The 17,335-nt window shown below is 31.1% G+C and overlaps 2 protein-coding genes across 2 annotated transcripts; both read right to left on the bottom strand.

Moving 5' to 3' along the window:
• Positions 1–3,630: 3,630 nt before the first annotated feature.
• LOC125808267 (NADH-ubiquinone oxidoreductase 20.9 kDa subunit) lies at positions 3,631–4,694 on the bottom strand. Its single transcript, XM_049487987.1, has 2 exons — positions 4,445–4,694; positions 3,631–3,921 (listed from the first exon to the last, which is right to left on the bottom strand). The coding sequence occupies exons 1-2, from the start codon at positions 4,596–4,598 to the stop codon at positions 3,767–3,769; spliced, it is 309 nt and encodes a 102-aa protein (XP_049343944.1). The 5' UTR covers positions 4,599–4,694; the 3' UTR covers positions 3,631–3,766.
• A 2,343-nt stretch (positions 4,695–7,037) lies between these two features.
• Positions 7,038–9,867, bottom strand: LOC125808257 (zinc finger CCCH domain-containing protein 18-like). Its single transcript, XM_049487976.1, has 7 exons — positions 9,011–9,867; positions 8,756–8,923; positions 8,483–8,662; positions 8,140–8,201; positions 7,691–7,846; positions 7,492–7,591; positions 7,038–7,110 (listed from the first exon to the last, which is right to left on the bottom strand). Exons 1-7 carry the CDS (start codon positions 9,865–9,867, stop codon positions 7,038–7,040), a joined length of 1,596 nt encoding a protein of 531 aa, XP_049343933.1.
• Positions 9,868–17,335: the final 7,468 nt, after the last annotated feature.

Here is a 17,335-nt window from a genome sequence, read left to right as displayed (position 1 = left end):
TATTATTATTAGCATTAGCAATAAAATAAATGCCAACCCTACTTCATTAAATAATATTCTACGTTACACAATATCCTTGGTTGTCCATAATTGACCATCTTAAATTCTTTTCTAACATATCTTAAAATTTGATTATTTTTTTTAATGACATCACATTTTCTCATTGCAATTATCAACAAAAAGTTGTAATCCTTTTTAAGATAAAAAGACTTTATATTTTTATTTTTTATAAAGGCTATTTGTCAATATTAATGGGTGGAGCTTCACTTACATGTGGACAAATTATTAAGTTACTAAAGCTTGCAACATGAGAAAAGTGATTAGTGAATAAATTTCAATTGGTATAATGTTTAAGCGTTCATTAATCCTTGATTAACGGTAGTTCTAATTCTCTTGATTTATTCAATCAATTTATTGTACAATGACTATCCAAATAACTTTGATCGTATTTCTTATTTTCTTTATATTAGAAAAGCCTCGTGAGCTAATATTTGAAGTAAAGTGAAACTCAAAATTCATTTATCTTCATGGTATCGAAGTTGAGACTCATTCCCTTCTTAATGTCAGACTTGAATGTTATGTTATACACGCTTCAATTAATCATTAGTGCTTGTGTTCTTCACTTGCACTCACCAAATGTTTCACTCATCCCACACCTAAGGTTAGGAGTCTTATTGTGTGTCGTAAAGAGGCATTTTCACTGTAGTTTCAAGGAAAGATTGTCTCGTTCTTAAGGACTTTCTGACCGATAGGCTTGATCATAAACACAATATAATGTTTAGCCGCGAAGGCCTTCCACCCCCAACAAAAACAAGTCTGATAGAGCAATCCATCAAAGGGCAACATGAAAATTGAAAAATAATGCAGACACAGATGTAAATGCTGCTCATACAGAAGCAACATGTAACCAGAGAAGGCCAATAAAGCAACCAGATAACGAGAGCAACACATCGATCCCTATTCAACAAACACATTTCTAGAGGTAGCTACCAGAATGCAACAACAAAACTTCAACAACAATATAAAGATGAAACATCTAGTTGAATAGTTAGGACTTCCTGTCCTTTGTTGCTTGACATCATTTTCGACAATGATAAGCACTTGCTACTATATCCAACCTGCATTGAAAGAGTTAATAACATCGATCCCTATAGAACAAACACATTTCTAGAGGTAAGCTACCAGAATGCAACAACAAAACTTCAACAACAATATAAAGATGAAACATCTAGTTGAATAGTTAGGACTTCTGTCCTTTGTTGCTTGACATCATTTTCGACAATGATAAGCACTTGCTACTATATCCAACCTGCATTGAAAGAGTTAACAGCATCTATCCCTATAGAACAAACACATTTCTAGAGGTAGCTACCAGAATGCAACAACAAAACTTAAAACGACAATATAAAGATGAAGCATCTAGTTGAATATTAAGGACATCTTGTCCTTTGTCGATTGGTATCATTTTCAACAAGGGCAGGCACTTGCTACTATATCCAACCTTGCATTGAAAGAGTTAACATCAAGAACTTCAAGCAAATCATCACTTACAATGCTCCCCTCCTCCAGAAGCATGTCTGATTCCCCTACAAAAGCTATTGTTTTTACTTATGAAGATGCAAACGGAGAGATTTTCACTGTTCTGGCCTCTAGGTTCAGATTTATTGCTTGTTTGAAATTCTACAACTGTCTTGATCAAATTTAGCTTGTCTGTCATCATTAGGCTAAGTATCAAAAGTATTTTTACAGCTTGCCCATAATCTCTTATTATTCTTCCACAAAAAGTTCAACATATAAGTGCTCTCATGATATCATTTCTGTTATCATTCCTATTCTCTGTTTGCATTTCCCCCATATTGAAAAGAAACTTTCACAGGAATGTTACTTTCCTGGAAAACAAAATAATTTAGTGCTAACTTGCCGGCTTTATGGAGGAAATGTGTTGAACTTAGGGTATATTCATTGATGAAACAAATTGAAAGCCTCAGCTTCAAGAAGCTAAATAAGGATACAACAGTAAGAATCAGAATCAAAAGACCGATAATAATAGCATAACTCATGTGAAGCTGCTTGATAGGATTCCACCTTGTTCCCATCCTATCCCTCTCTTTCAGAAAAGAAAACACAACAACAACAATTACGCCTCAATCCAAAACAAGTTGTGGTCGGCTATATGAATCCTCGCACTTCATTTAAGAACACACAGAACAAGCCAAAAGAAGAGAATGCAACTCCAATATAATTCTATGATCAATTGGTGGCATAAAGAATGTGAAGCATAAGATCTAGTTAATTCAAATTTAACAACTACACCTGAGACCAAAACAAGTTGGGGTCGGCTATATGAATCTCAATTCTCTCATTAAAGTTCATTTCATAACATCATCACACTAAATAATGCATAGTCAACTCATCATTATTAGCAAGTCACGAGAAGCCACGATTCATAGCAAAACAAGCAACCATAATAAGTCAGTAACCACAGACTGATTATTATAGATATTACTTTTAACAAAGTTGTCATATAGAAGCAAGAAATGCCCACTGTTTTCATAACATCTCCGGAAACTACAAAAGGGACAACAAGGGTAAGCACTTGCTACTCTATCCTGTCTGCACTGAAAGAGTTAACATCAACAACTTCAAGCAAGTCATCACTTGCAATGCGCTCCCCTCCTCCAGAAGCGTGCCTGCTTCTTAATTAACTGATTCCCTACAAAAGCTTCTGTTTTTACTTGTGAAGATGAGGTACTATGCAGGTGGATAGTTTTTTGCTGTTCTAGGATCTAGGTTCAGATATATAGCTTGTTTGAACTTTTAAAACTATCTTGATCAAACTTAGCTTGTCTGTTATCACTGAGCTATGTGTCAAAATATTTTTACATCTTTCACATTTTCTCTGAAATGAATCGATAGATAAACAAATCTCTTTGTATTCTTGCACAAAAAGACTACATATAAGTGATCTCATGATATCATTTCTGTTATCATTGCTATTCTCTATTTACAATTCCCCATACAGAAATAGGATTAAAGAAACTTTCACATGAACGGTTATTTTCCTGGAAAATAATATAATTAGTGCTAAGCTTGCCGGCTTTATGGGAGGAAATGTGTTAAACTTAGGATATATCCACTGATGAAACAAACTGAATGATTCAGCTTCAACTACGAAAATAAGGATACGATAGTAAGAATCAAAATCAAAAGACCAGCCTCATCATGATCCAATATTTATAGCATGACTCCTGTGAAGCTGCTTGATAGGATTCCACCTCGTTCCCATCCTATCCCTCTCTTTCAGTAAAGCAAACACAACAACAACAACTACACCTCAATTCCAAACAAATTGGGGTCAGCTATATGAATCCTTAATGCTTCATTTAAGAACACATAGAACAAGACAAAAGAAGAGAATGCAACTCCAATATACTTCTACGATCGATTGGTGGCATAAAGAATGTGAAGCATATGATCTACTTGATTAAAAAATAACAAAAAATCTCTATTCTCTCATTTAAGTTCATTTCATAACATCATCATACTAAATAATGCATTGTCAACTCATCATTATTAGCAAGTCACAATAATACATGATTCATAACAAAACAAGCAAACGTAATAAGTTGGAACCACAGACTGATTATTAAAGATATTACTTTCAACAAAGTTCTCATGAGAAGAGAGAAATGCCCACTGTTTTCATAACATTTCGGGGAAACTACAAAAGGGAATCCAAAAGAACCAGAAAATTAAAGGGAAGCAGTTAAATCTTGTACTTGGCTTTGGCTACCTCTCCTTCATTTGGGAAGAAACCCATGAGCCTGCCAGCTGAATTCTGGTAAGCATACATGAAACCACCCATTAGCCCAATCAAACCTCCGGTAACCATCGATGGCCCTCTAATCCCTGGCTTTATTCCTGCCCAAAATCCAAAATTCATCAATACCAAAGGAGATAACTTGCAAATGTGAGCACAGGCTGAGCTAGGATTTGAATTTGAAGCTTACAGGTTCAGGATTCTACTCCTTTTGAATTACTGATTCCAAATTAATAATGTCAACATAATAAATACAGGATTTGCACCAAAACTACTGGATTCTGCCTAACCAGCTTCCTACCCTCTAGTTGCTTCCCAAAGCATAATGACAATGACGTAACCAGAATTTTCACTAATTGGTTCAAAATAGGAAGAACTAAACACACGAATAAGCTGAAGGGATTCAACATCTAATATTCCATGTATAAATAATGTAATTTTCAACCGAAGGGGAATCAGATGAACTCCTCGGCACTACCCGGCTCCACCCCTACATAACTGATTCCCAACAACTAAAAAAAAATTGTAACTTCATAGAGGATCCAAATGACCAATCCAAACAGATTTACAATTTGAGCTTCAGTAAATCGAATGACTGATAACAGTAAAGGATAGAGAAGTTACCGGAGAGGTATCCGACGGTGACAGAAATTCCGGTGATGGTGGTGAGCCGGAGGTAATCGAGTGTGTTGAAATTACCGACGGTTTTAGTAAACGGTGGGTTTCGATCTACAACTGGATATTCGGGCTTTGCCGATGCTGTGATATCAGTGTTCATTTTCCTCCTTCTTCTTCTTCTGGTCAGTTGCCGGCGGCGGATTACTCCAGTTGAATTTTACGATCGGAAAGTGCAAAGTTCAGTTTCTGTATTTGTTCCTCATTGTTAACGGGCTGGGCCTTTCTGATTAATAAGGCCCGAACTAGTGTAAATTGATAGCCCATTTTGAAAGGCCGAAGGCCCAATTTGTTTAGCAGCTTTTTCTCCGTGAAATTGCACGTTTTGCTTTTTAAATGAGTTGATATTTAATTTTTATCTTTTTATAATTAAACTAATACCTAATGAAGCATAAGATTGAAGTTATACTAAGATATAATTTGTAAAATATTATGATACAAAAATATAAATTCATGTCTCGTAAAATTATTGTTTGTTTTGAGGGACATAAATTAGAGACTATCACAAATTAGGGTAATCCCAAATTATTTTGGTTTAATTTTTAGTGAGTGAAGTATTGAAAATATCCTTAAACTCTTCTCAAACTATTGACAGCCTTAAAAATACCACTTAATTTAACTAAGTGAACTTAAATATACCACCGGTCTTGCAACATGAGTGAAATACACTCCTAAATTCTCGTCAAATATAGGAGTGTTTTCAACATTTTTTCGGTTTTTTATTAAGAGTATCACACACCTACAAAAGTTTGAGACCACTTGCAATGTTTTGTGGTACGTCGGGGGTGTATTTAAGTTTAGTTAGTCAAATAGATTGTGTTTTTAAGGATATTAATAACTCAAGGATAAAACTAATAATTTACGCCAAGTTTAGAAGTGTTTTCAATACTTTGAATTTGGTGTTCTTTTATCTTTGTTCATACTACTCATTTATTGAAAATTTGTGGATCAAAGCACATTTATAAGGTGAACAATAGAAAGAAAAAGGTATAAATAGCAATCGCGGAAGCCTAGTATAACATTTCTTTTGTGCAAATAATAAGAGGTTACTTAATAGTTCAATCAATTATTCTGATATGTTTAGAAATTTTTTCTCGCTCAATATAAGTTTGATAGAAATTAAGGTATGCGACACAAGTATTTTTCGAAATTGGAGTTATGCCTTTAGGGGTCGTTTGGTGAGAGGAATAAAAATAATCTTGAGATAAAAAAATAGTTTAGGATTAGATTTTGGTGTTTTATTTGGTTGTTATGTTTGGGACAACGTATCCCACCATTTATACCATAATGATTAGATAAGTTATCCCATATACATGATGGGATAAATTATCCCAAGATAACTAATCCCAGAATAATTAATCCTGAGATAATTTGTTCCTAACCAAATTACCCCTTGAGATATTCTTTATCCTTTGTAGATAAACTTTTTTTTTGATAACTAATATGCAATGATAGAGTATATGAGTGGATTTGTGTTACAAAACAAAATATATTATGCCTTTCTGAAATACGATATAACCTTATATATATTTTACAATATAACTTATGAGATATTATTATAATATAAATAAATAAATAAATAAATCTATTCTACGAAAAAGTTATTTTAAGGTATAACTTATGATATATTGATATGAAATTATCAATTTATATCCGAAACTAAAGAGATTTGTGTGAAATCGATGTTTCTTGTTATGTGGATTGTCTCCCTCGATCTCCACAAACCAGTCAAACACGGCAACCTTAGTTTTAACCCCTACTAATTTATTAACACACCTACCTAACCCTAAAAAACATTTATCTCCATCTAATATTTATATAAAAATCAATAAATATATATCACATTTTTTACATATACTATCACTTAACCATGATATATACTTGATGTTAGCTAGGAGCGTAACGATTTCATTCAAGATATAATGTAATAATCCTACGTACAAATCCTAGCTCCACCACTAATAACACACATGCATGCAAGCCTAAAATAATACTTACCTGTACCAAATGTTTACACCAACTCAACTCAAAGCAACTATGTTTAAGTAATTTAGAAGACACATGACATGATAGGTTTACCGGTCTGAAAGAAAATGAGTGCCGTCTATTGATTTGATGTAAACACGCGAATAAGTTGTCGAACACAAAAACCAGAGACAAAACATATCAAATGAAACAAACTTCATGTCTACATATTTTCTTCTGCAAAACAGGAAAAGGAACATAAAAGGCTTATATTTTTTACCCTATTATCCTCTTATCAACTAAAGTTATACTATATATTTCATTTTTTGCTAAGGACAATGACCTCTGTCCTCTATTCTAATCTTAAAAACACCAGATAGAAAAAAAAACCTTTGAACATTCTTATATGTAAGCCTTTGTGTATCATATTTTCCTAATTGGTGTAGTTACGTTAGCCCGGTTGTGTGGAGGATCTATTTTCCGCTATTCTCTATTGCTATATGTACTACGTATTCTCTCGAATTCAAGATGCTGCCTTTGAAGTAGACTTGCATACCAAAATAACAAGTATCCAGACCTATAAAAATTCAGCTATACTGCTCGCTACTCTTGATGCGAATGGACTGTCTGGCAGGTTGATTCGTTGATTGCTGCATCAATACAACAACGAAAAGAACTAAAATGAGTCCAAGATATGAAAATGCCTCACAAACCCCATAATAGAGCTACCTTCAAACTATTTGACATATGTTTTGGACTAGTCTGCGGGACAATGAGGAGAGTGTAGAGACATAATGCAAGGTAAATACTCTACGCTCTTTTGGAACGATATGAAAACAAATGGAAAGACTAGGTAAAGCAACATCAAGATGCATTTTTTTGTTTTTTGGAACTTTTTAAATTCAGTTGACAAGCAAACAACAACAAAGTAAAAAGAGAGGACTTGTTATCAGATTTCAATACAGAAAATACTGAGAGATTATGCAACCCGATCACTATCAGAGCCAATTTATATAAACTCAAGTGTATACCTATCGTCGTCAGCATAATGGCTTTCATCTGAATTCTTGGAATTATCTTCATCCGGGGATCCACTGTTCCGAACATCTAATAGATGGCTGGAATGTTCTGCAGACATATGCAGTAGAGAAAATCAGAGTACTTAAAATAAATAACTGGAAGTGTGTAGCTAAAGTAAATAACAAAAAAAAAAAAAGAGTATATACAAACGTTGAGAAATGTTAAATTCGTCCATGGGAGGGCCAAAATAGGGCAGAGTGGCCATGCGTTTTCGCGATAACTGCAGCTGTGCAAGTCGCCTAGCCTCATGTTCAAGGAATTGCTCTTCCATTAAATGTTTCCGTAGCATTCTAGGGGACTTAAATTCTGTTGGCAGACCATGAATGTATTAGATCAAAGAAGGCAAATGCAGAGAGCTGACAAAAGGTGAATTTATAAACAGGCTTTAGAGATATGTATGTTCATCCACGCGGTAAAGTAACTAAATCTTGTATGTTCTGGGGAATGTAGAGTATGTAGAGTGCTCGCAGACCTTAACCCTACCTTGTCAGGTAGAGAGGTCGTTTTCGAAAGACGTTCAGTGCATATTATACGTACATTCATTTAAAAATAATTGATGAGGCCATAGGTGAGCAGAATTTCAGGTGCTAATGTCTTACTTTCTTGAAGCCTAGAATCGAAGTGGTAAAATATTGACGACTCCAGTCTCTCCTGGTGCTTTCTGCAGGAGAGGAAACAAGATTAGACAGTTACTTTATTGTGAACTAGTTAAAGTATATCCGATCCAAAAATAGAAGCTATAAACCCCATAATACCAAACAAGTTAGTAGTTCACTTCATATCTATACGAGAGTTCAAAGAAACAGAAGAAGAGAAGAAGCTGAATTCTCAACGCAACACCAGGCTTCCCTCACCAAAACATGCAGAGAGTTGTTAAAGGTCAATTTAATCGAGCAATCAAGATGTGCGTGCCATTAAGAAATTTGCAGTATGATAAAGTACCTTTCAGATAGCTTAGACTTCTCCCTATAAGGTTTGACAAGAACGCGAGCACCACACACATAATGTGGATTTCCTGTAGACAAAACCATTTTTACAGTATCTGTGCTGAAGAATGTAACAAATCCAAACATTCGTTTCTGCTGACATGGCATTCGTACATCTTGAACTGGCCCAAAAGTGCTGCAAACAAAAAACAAAAAGATAATGAGAGAAGTATTGAATGCTTAATAAAAGGCAAAGCACAGAAAAAACGTCACATGTTGCGTTGCATACTCGAAGTAAGCAGAGACATCTTCCTCCGTAAAAGTGCTCTCAGCAGGGAACGTCAAATATATTTGACGTGAATCACTAACGATAGGACCTGGATCACTTCTTACACCATGAGTGTCCATGTACTTCGCTGCATCTTCAGCCAGAACTACAGAATGTTGTCCATGAGGCCTGTAACAAATAGCATTCAAACATATTAGAAATTGCATACGGTCGTTTGACTAGATAAGAAACAATACAAGAGTACAGGTAAAATACCTTTCAATCAGACGAACAAACTTCAATCGAGCTAGAAGCTTTGTCAAATTATAGCCAGCTTTACCATTTCTTTGGCTCTCGGTTAGATACCCTTCCGCTTGGAGTACTTTCCCGTACTTGGCAGAATACATCATGGGCAGGGATGCAATTGAAACAGGATTCCCTCTCTTATCTTTCAAGAGCTCCGTTAGCTCTAGCTCAAATTTCTCGAGGGAACCAGGTGAAAGTACTTCATCTTCATCACCATTTTCACAAAGATTAGGATCAATCGTAAGTGGGTAGCTCTCGGGAAATGGACCATGAAAGTACCTACAGCTGTCACCATTTCTACAGAACCCTTTGTTGAAATAGTGGCAAGGCTTCGGAAATTTAAACGAACTTGGAGAATTTCTGTAGCGCCTGATAAGGGGAGCTTCTGGATAGCAGTAATCACTTGGGTAATTCAAATTCTCAAAGTACATTGTTTCTTCAAGAGGGTGGAACTGTTGCGGCTGCTCATTCCTGGAGTAGAGAATTTCAGCTAAATAAGAATGTTCATCAGAGAGTTGAGGTTTGCAGCGAGGAGCGGATACAGGGTAAGTGGATGAAAAATTTGCAAACCGTAGTGCTGGATCTACTATATTGACTGCAGTCATAGAAGGGCTGCGGAACACTGGAGTTGAGTTTACGTCAAATGAATCTTTTGCTTCCTGGATCACATTGCGAATTAACGTATCAGGGCCTAACGCTAATCGAATCATTTCCTGCTCTGGATAGTCTTGCAAGAAAATATAGCCTATAATCTCCCTCGCAACCTTTTCAGGTTCAAATTTCATGACTTTTTCATACACACGTTTCTTTGCCTCAGAAGGGTCCATTGCAGCAAGCTACTGTATTATACGTAACAAATTAAACACAAAAGAAGAAAAAAGTGCAGTTATAAACCAAATGAGAGTTTAATTTTAAATTTACATAATATATTGACTAACAGAGAACACTACACTAGTATATACGCAGAGGCAATTTAGCGAATGGAATGTATTGCCTATTGCTCATGGGTTCGAGCCATGGATGCTTGCATTTTCACACCCCTAGGGTACAAGACTTTGCAAACCCGCGTGAACGGGATGCTTTGTGCACCATACTACCTTTACCTTCTTTTTTTTATAAGCAAAAGCTACTAAAATTTGTCATATATTAACTTCGTAACCCATAATTTTAAAACTACAACAAGCTAAGAACCTTCGGGTTGAACTAATCAAGTTTAAATCTGGTGTCTTCCTGTTTATTGATGGATATATACTTAGCTACAATTGTTTACAACATTATTTCCAACAGTAATATCAACCAGAAAATGAAAACAACAGAAAGAGAAACATAATTTTTTTTCTTAATGATTTGGTTAACAAAATTGTCAAATATCAAACGGATTCTATTTCCAATAATAATTCAAAATATGGACTAAACACACCAAAAAAATCAAACATGGCGGAGTCGAGATTTCCTATAATAATTCAAAATATGAACTAAACACCAAAAAAGCGAAAAGTGGTTCAAATATATATACATTAAAAAGCATAAACATCACTTATATACATACAAATTAATAACCATATTTTAACCAAAAAAAAAAAAAAAACGTATATAAACAGTTTCTTCCCACTCCTCAATACTACCCTACTCAAATACTGAATCTAGCCCAACAACAAAAACCATAACAAATCTTTTGTTTCCACAAATTGAGAAAAACATAATCATAGAGGCAAAATAAAAACACAATATTGATAAACAAAAATGGCAAAAACTGAATAAAAAAAAAAGAAGAAGAAAAGATTCAACTTACCCTTAATAACAAAAAAAAAAAAAAAAAAACTTACTTTTTGTTAAAGATGAAAATTGAAGAGTCAGAGTGAATTAGTAGACATATATATGTTCTTCTCTTACTCTGGAGAATGTTACAGAAACAAAACACTTTTTTACAACTATTTGCTTATATCACTTCAAATATTATTTAACGGGGATTTAGTAAAATCAGTTTTTTTTTTTTTTTGGATAAATATTGTTTTGAAAATCCAGGCTAGCAGTTACCAACCCATTCAAATTTCCTAGATTTACGAAGGTTGAGTACAACTAAAAATCTTTAATTTGACTAAATTACCCCTGACTGTTAGAAATTCAAGAAAAGTATTTAAAAAATATATATAATTAAGTTTTTTCTTTTTCTTTTTCTTTTTTTGGAAAAAGATAATTATCCATTAGACAACTTTCGGAGATTCCAATGTTTTAGAAAGAGTATAAAGAAGCATATGCAGTGTCTTTTGTCCCCATTTGGTTTCAATTTGAATTTATTTATTTTTAGCTATTTCTTAAATGTTCTTGAAAATAAGATAGAATGAGAGTTCTATAATAATTATTGTAAAATGAAGGTAATGATGACTTACCATTAGAGTATTTTTACTTGTCTAATGTGTTTAAATATATAAAATTGAGAAATTATGATGTTTCGTCTATAGATGAATGTTATCGTTGTATGATAAGATATTTAAGTTATAAAATAAGTTCTATCAAAATAAAAACTAGATCAATGTACAATGTGATTCATATAATCTAGTATTTCTTAAATTTTTGTGCATAATAAGAGCTTAGTATATCAAATATATCAAACATTCTTTAAAAATCATGGGCAGACTTTTCAAGTTTGCAATACCAATTAACAATTAAGTTTTTTTTTTTGAGTAATAAGTATTAAAAATAAACTTGCAATAATTTATAATTACATAAATTGTCAAGAAGTGTTTTAGATCATAAATTTCAAAAAATCCTTTTTTTTTTCTTTACAAATTATGTGAGTAAAACAATGCTACATAAGTTAAAACGAAAGAAAATAATAATTTGTTTGATTATTTGTGTTGTATGGGTTTTTTAAAGGTCCAGCATCCTATACTTTTTGGCCCAGTGGGCTAAATATGACTTTTAAAAGTACCTAGGTAGTTAAAATGAGAAAATTTAAATTCAAACAACAAAAAATTTAAGCATTCCTCTAATTTAAGTTTATCGTGTGGTGCAACTTCAGTTGAGTAAGCTTTTTATCATATAAAGTATCTAGGTAGTAAAAATGAGAAAATTTAAATACAAACAACAAAAAATTTAAGCATTCCTCTAACTAAAGTTTATCATGTGGTGCAACTTTAATTGAGTAAGCCTTCTATCATAGTGTGCAACGTGAATTTAGTCTAGTTTTTGAACACTTTCGTCTCAATTTCAATTGACTAGGCTTTTTATCATCTTTTCTCCCGATTTACAATGAGAATGTTAGTGTCTTTTTGAAGACTATCCACCTAGGTACATCTGTATCTTTCTATGATTTTATCCTGCAGTAATTGATTGAGACAAAGATTATATTTTGCTATCTAAGACAACAAAGTCAATAATATTTTATGGAGGCTTTTGTTTTGAAACTAAGTGTATACGAACTGTTATTTCTGCATACAAACTATGTGAACATGCATCTCAATAAAATTAGTGGTCTAAAGCTAAATTATAATAAAACACTTTAAATATATACACATACAAACAAAAATATTATTAATTTAGGATTGCCCCTTTTTCGTTCTTCCATACTTTTTATTTTATATTTTAAATTTAAAAAATACAATATTATTATTTATAAAAGGAAGTATTAGTCTTCATTATGAGATGTCAAACATTTGTTTGTAATACATGACATTTGATGCCAATGTAAAACTTTTATTTATTAATATGAAAAATTGAGTTGTTTAATTTAAAGTTGTAAAATATTTTGATAAAAAGTAGATCATTTTTTTTATAATGTTCAATATTGTTTCAAGTATAAGTGAAACTAAAATTAAAAATTGTATAAATTTTATATATGTCATATATTATAGTAATATTTTCAAGCTATAGCAATAGATTTAGACTTTCAAGTTATAACATTAAAAATTTCAGGTTCTACCAAATAATTTTAAAAAAAAAATCTGTTTTCAATAATTGAAAAAAGTTGTTTAAATAAAATAAAGAGATAAAAGAAAAATGAAAAAAAAAACATTTTTTAATGAAAACAAGTAATTAACTGAAATTGATGTGTTAATTTAATTTGAATTTATTGTAGATAATTAATATATAGCACGAATTAAGGGATTTAAGCTAATTAAGATTATTTAGTATCCTTAATTCACTTAAATCAGTTAAAATCAAATAAAAATTCAGATTTTATCTTCTTCCTTTTTCAACGTTTGTCTCTCTTCAATTTGCAACAAAAAAATTTCAACGTTTCTCTCTTCAATTTTCAACAAAAAAAAAATCCCACATTCAAGTAATTGAAGTTTTTTTTCATCTTTGAAAATTCTTGATTTGTTGTGATGGACAATTACATATCAATTTTAATCAAACATGGTGAAAGATGGGATCCTTCGGGTTAGTATTTATTATTGTTTAACGTTTGTTTTAGAATGATAGTGAAATGAAACAAAAATGATCAAACTGTCGATTAATTGAAGGTGGAGTCATATTTTGTTAACTGTTGATATCATATTATGTTCACTGTTGTGAAATGTAAAAAATTTAGTGTTTTTTTGTTTATTTTGTATACGGTTGTTGTTTTGTGAAATTATAAATTTAATGTGATTTTATGAATAAATTTGATAGAATACATTAAATGAAATTTGTATGAAAGTGTGCTAATTATTCTGTAAAAATAATTTAATTATAATGTTGACGAATTTGTGAAAATTTATTTTATTTGATAATTAATTTGATAGTATAAGTTGAATGAATTATGTATGAAAAGTGTGTTAAGAAATATGTAAAAAAAATTGTAATTCTTGACGAAGTGTATTACAAGTGTTTTAAATTGATATTAAATGTGAAATTGTTGAGTTTATATTAGTTTTGTTATTTCTGTATAAAGTTGGGTGACATTAATTAATTATTTGGGACGAGAAATGTATATAGTTTGAATGAATAATCGTTTTGTATGAAATGTGTATTAAATGAGTATGAAAATGTATAAATTTGGTATGAATGATGATTGTTGTATGAAATGTATATTAAGTGAGTACTAAATGTGAAATATTATGTTTTGTATGAAATTTAATTTGTAATGTACTGTCTGAATGATATTTGTATGAAAAAATAATTATGAGTGTGTATAATTTTGTTGTTATTATAATGATTTTTATGGATGAAATTTGTATTGCCTTTGAAATGAAAAGTTAATATTATTTAACATATTTCTAATTGATTTGTATAATGTTAGACTAATTGTTATTTTTTTTTAATGAAACAGAGAATTGTGTTGATTTTCAAATGAAATGAATTATATATGAAAGAGGGTTGCTGATGTGAAAATTCATAAGGTCCAAAGTTACTTGCAGTAGATGTTGTCAAGTTGGCCACAACATGAACATGTTCAAATTATCATGTGCAAAACTAATGACTCTTTATTTGCTTAGACTATATATAATTTTTATTTTATTTTGTCGTTTAGATTAATGTTTTGTTTTGATATGGAACATAATTGGTTTGAAGTGCAGTGTAAACTTAGTGTTTAATATACCGTTCATTCTTTATACACGGTTCATTCATTAATCATACAGATTGCATACTATTAAAAATAAAATTTATTCCAACTTAATACATAAGATAGTGTAAATATTAGTGATAATTATAAAAGGTAATTATGATATCCTGAGTATTTAATTTAATGTAAGTTTACATGAATATTAATTTGATTTTCAACTGGTGTCCTACTATAAATAAATTTAAAACAAATTGCAGTTAGTGTTTCTTTCCCACACTAACTTCAATTAGTGATACACATATTAATTAAAATTTCATACACGTTTTATCCAAACAACATGTATAAAAATTGATAAATTCATATAATCACACAATTTATACCATTTGTATATCAATATTATATCACAATTCATACAATATCCAACAATAAAATATTAAACTTATAGGCATACACGTATTAATCAGATTTCATACACATTTCATCCAAAAACATGTTTAGAATATAAAGTAAGCATAATGTGATCAGTAGTTTGACAAATCATACCATTTTCATACCAATTTAATAATTTATACCATAAACACAGTTAATAGACAATTACACCAATGTTAAAATGCAATTCATACCATTTGTATACCATTATTATATCACAATTCATAAAATTTTCAAAATCAAAACATTAAAGCGTAGTCATACACATATTAATCAGATTTCATCCAATAAATGTATAGTTTGGAAACACACTGATATTTTCAAAATAGTTTCTTGAAATTGTAATAGGCAATCAGTAATTCATATGTAAACGGTATCTGCCTGAAAGAAAACATATGCTATTATATATCATCAAATACTTAAACACAAAAAAATTGTCCAAAAGTTTAAAAAAAAATAGCTTTTAGTTGTTCTTCTTGTTGAAGATGCTCCAACTTCTACATTTCTTTTTTTTCTTTTTGATTTCAGTAACAAAATCGGAATCAGAAAGGGTTTCAACAATTTTCCCCTTCCTCTTCTTCCCCTTTTGATTTGCAGGGGTGACCTTTTTTTTTTCTTCATTTTTTCTCTCTTTGTTGCTCCTTCAACTTAGATGAACCATCCGTCGCCGGATTTTGAATATTCGCCGGATTTTCAATAATTTTAGGCAGGGGAGGGTGGGTGGTGGTGGTGGTGGTTGAGTTAATATATTAAAATTTGAAACATGAACATCATCATTAGATGTTCCTTCAACCAATCTGGGACTCTTTCGAGGCGTTTCAATGGGTTTCTTAGACATAATTTTGTTGGGAAAACAAATTTGACGAAAGATTGAATGTAGTTGGCTGGTGAGAAAAATGGGAGAGAAGAAGGTGAAAGTGGAGTGATAGCGTGTATAGTTGGATAGGTGTGGGGGAAGGGTGGTGTAATTGACTAATGGGAGGTTATGAGTATAACATTAAATAAGGAAGTGTAATCAATGTAAAATTCCTATAATTGTGTAAGAGATAATTATGAGGTATTCTTTATTTAAATAATTTAATAATAATATAAAATTATAAAAAATTACTTATTTAATAAAGTAAAATTTAATTAATTTATAAATAATTAGTGATATGTTATAACCCGTAATTAAACTGTTACAAGCAAGAATTTTTTAAAAGTAGATTTAAAACCTGTAATATTGACTCTTAAATGTGTATATGAGGTGATTTTTCCTTAAAAAAATCACTATTAAATTTTTTTTAGGTCAAGTCTAAAGCAGACACTTTACTAGCATTACCCTTGAGCCAATCCTGACTACCTAATAGAAGTTAAAAAAAAAAGTTGTTTTTGAAATATCTCCAACTCAAGTGAAACAAATCCAAGTACAATGAAGAAGAAAACAATTTTTTTTTTAAAAAACACCACTACAAAGAAGGGGCAGTGCAATTCCTACCAAAAAAAAAAAGATCAAGAACAATAAAATAATGAGATAATTAAAACATAATAAATAACAGATAATAATATATTGTATCTCAATTAAAAACTATAATAATACAACTAATATAACAACAAAACATCAACAAATTTAAACTCTCGAAAAACAAAACGACATTCTACTACCTAGGCCCAAAAAATCGATATAACTGTCATTTTAAGTCCACATGATAATGTTTGCTAGCTATACTTGTACTTGAGAATATATATGACTAGTTAATGACTAGCTAAGACAATTTCCATAATAATATAATATATGGTTTGTCTACACACATTTTCCTCTTGTGACATTAACATGCATGCTTTGAAATTATTAATTATATATCCTTCCTTGTCTTTTAGTTTGTAATATAATTTTAATTAAATTTGTTGAGGTCAACACACCTAAGCACATGCATGACACGAAATTTCCACCATTCAACTTGTGAACTATTTTTAATTAATGTTTTTTTCTCTATGAATACTATGTAATGATTTTTCTATTTTTCAGTATGTCTACTTTATTATTTCTGTATTTTATATTTTTATTTTTTAACTGCTTTGATATATCAGAAACAATTTTTCTATCTCTCATGAGATAGGAATAAAATTTGCGTATATGTATTATATCCTTCAGAGACCTATGTAATTACATCGAATATGTTATAAATAGTCTATTTTGTTTAGTATTCATGATGTGAGGTCTTATGATCAGTATGTTACAGTAACTAATTATATGTTGAAACAACTAATTTCTTTATAATTACACTTTATTGACTAGATTCTGGAACTTAATTAATCAACAAAAGTTGATCAGGTGTACAAACACTTAAAAAGACAAAAAATATTAGTAAAAAAATTCATGCATATATGGGGTGTAC

The sequence above is a fragment of the Solanum verrucosum genome, unplaced genomic scaffold, assembly GCF_900185275.1.
Source record: "Solanum verrucosum unplaced genomic scaffold, falcon-dt-bn FXZP01000277.1, whole genome shotgun sequence".
Lineage (NCBI taxonomy): Eukaryota > Viridiplantae > Streptophyta > Magnoliopsida > Solanales > Solanaceae > Solanum > Solanum verrucosum.
This window is presented reverse-complemented; position numbering and strand designations above follow the sequence as displayed.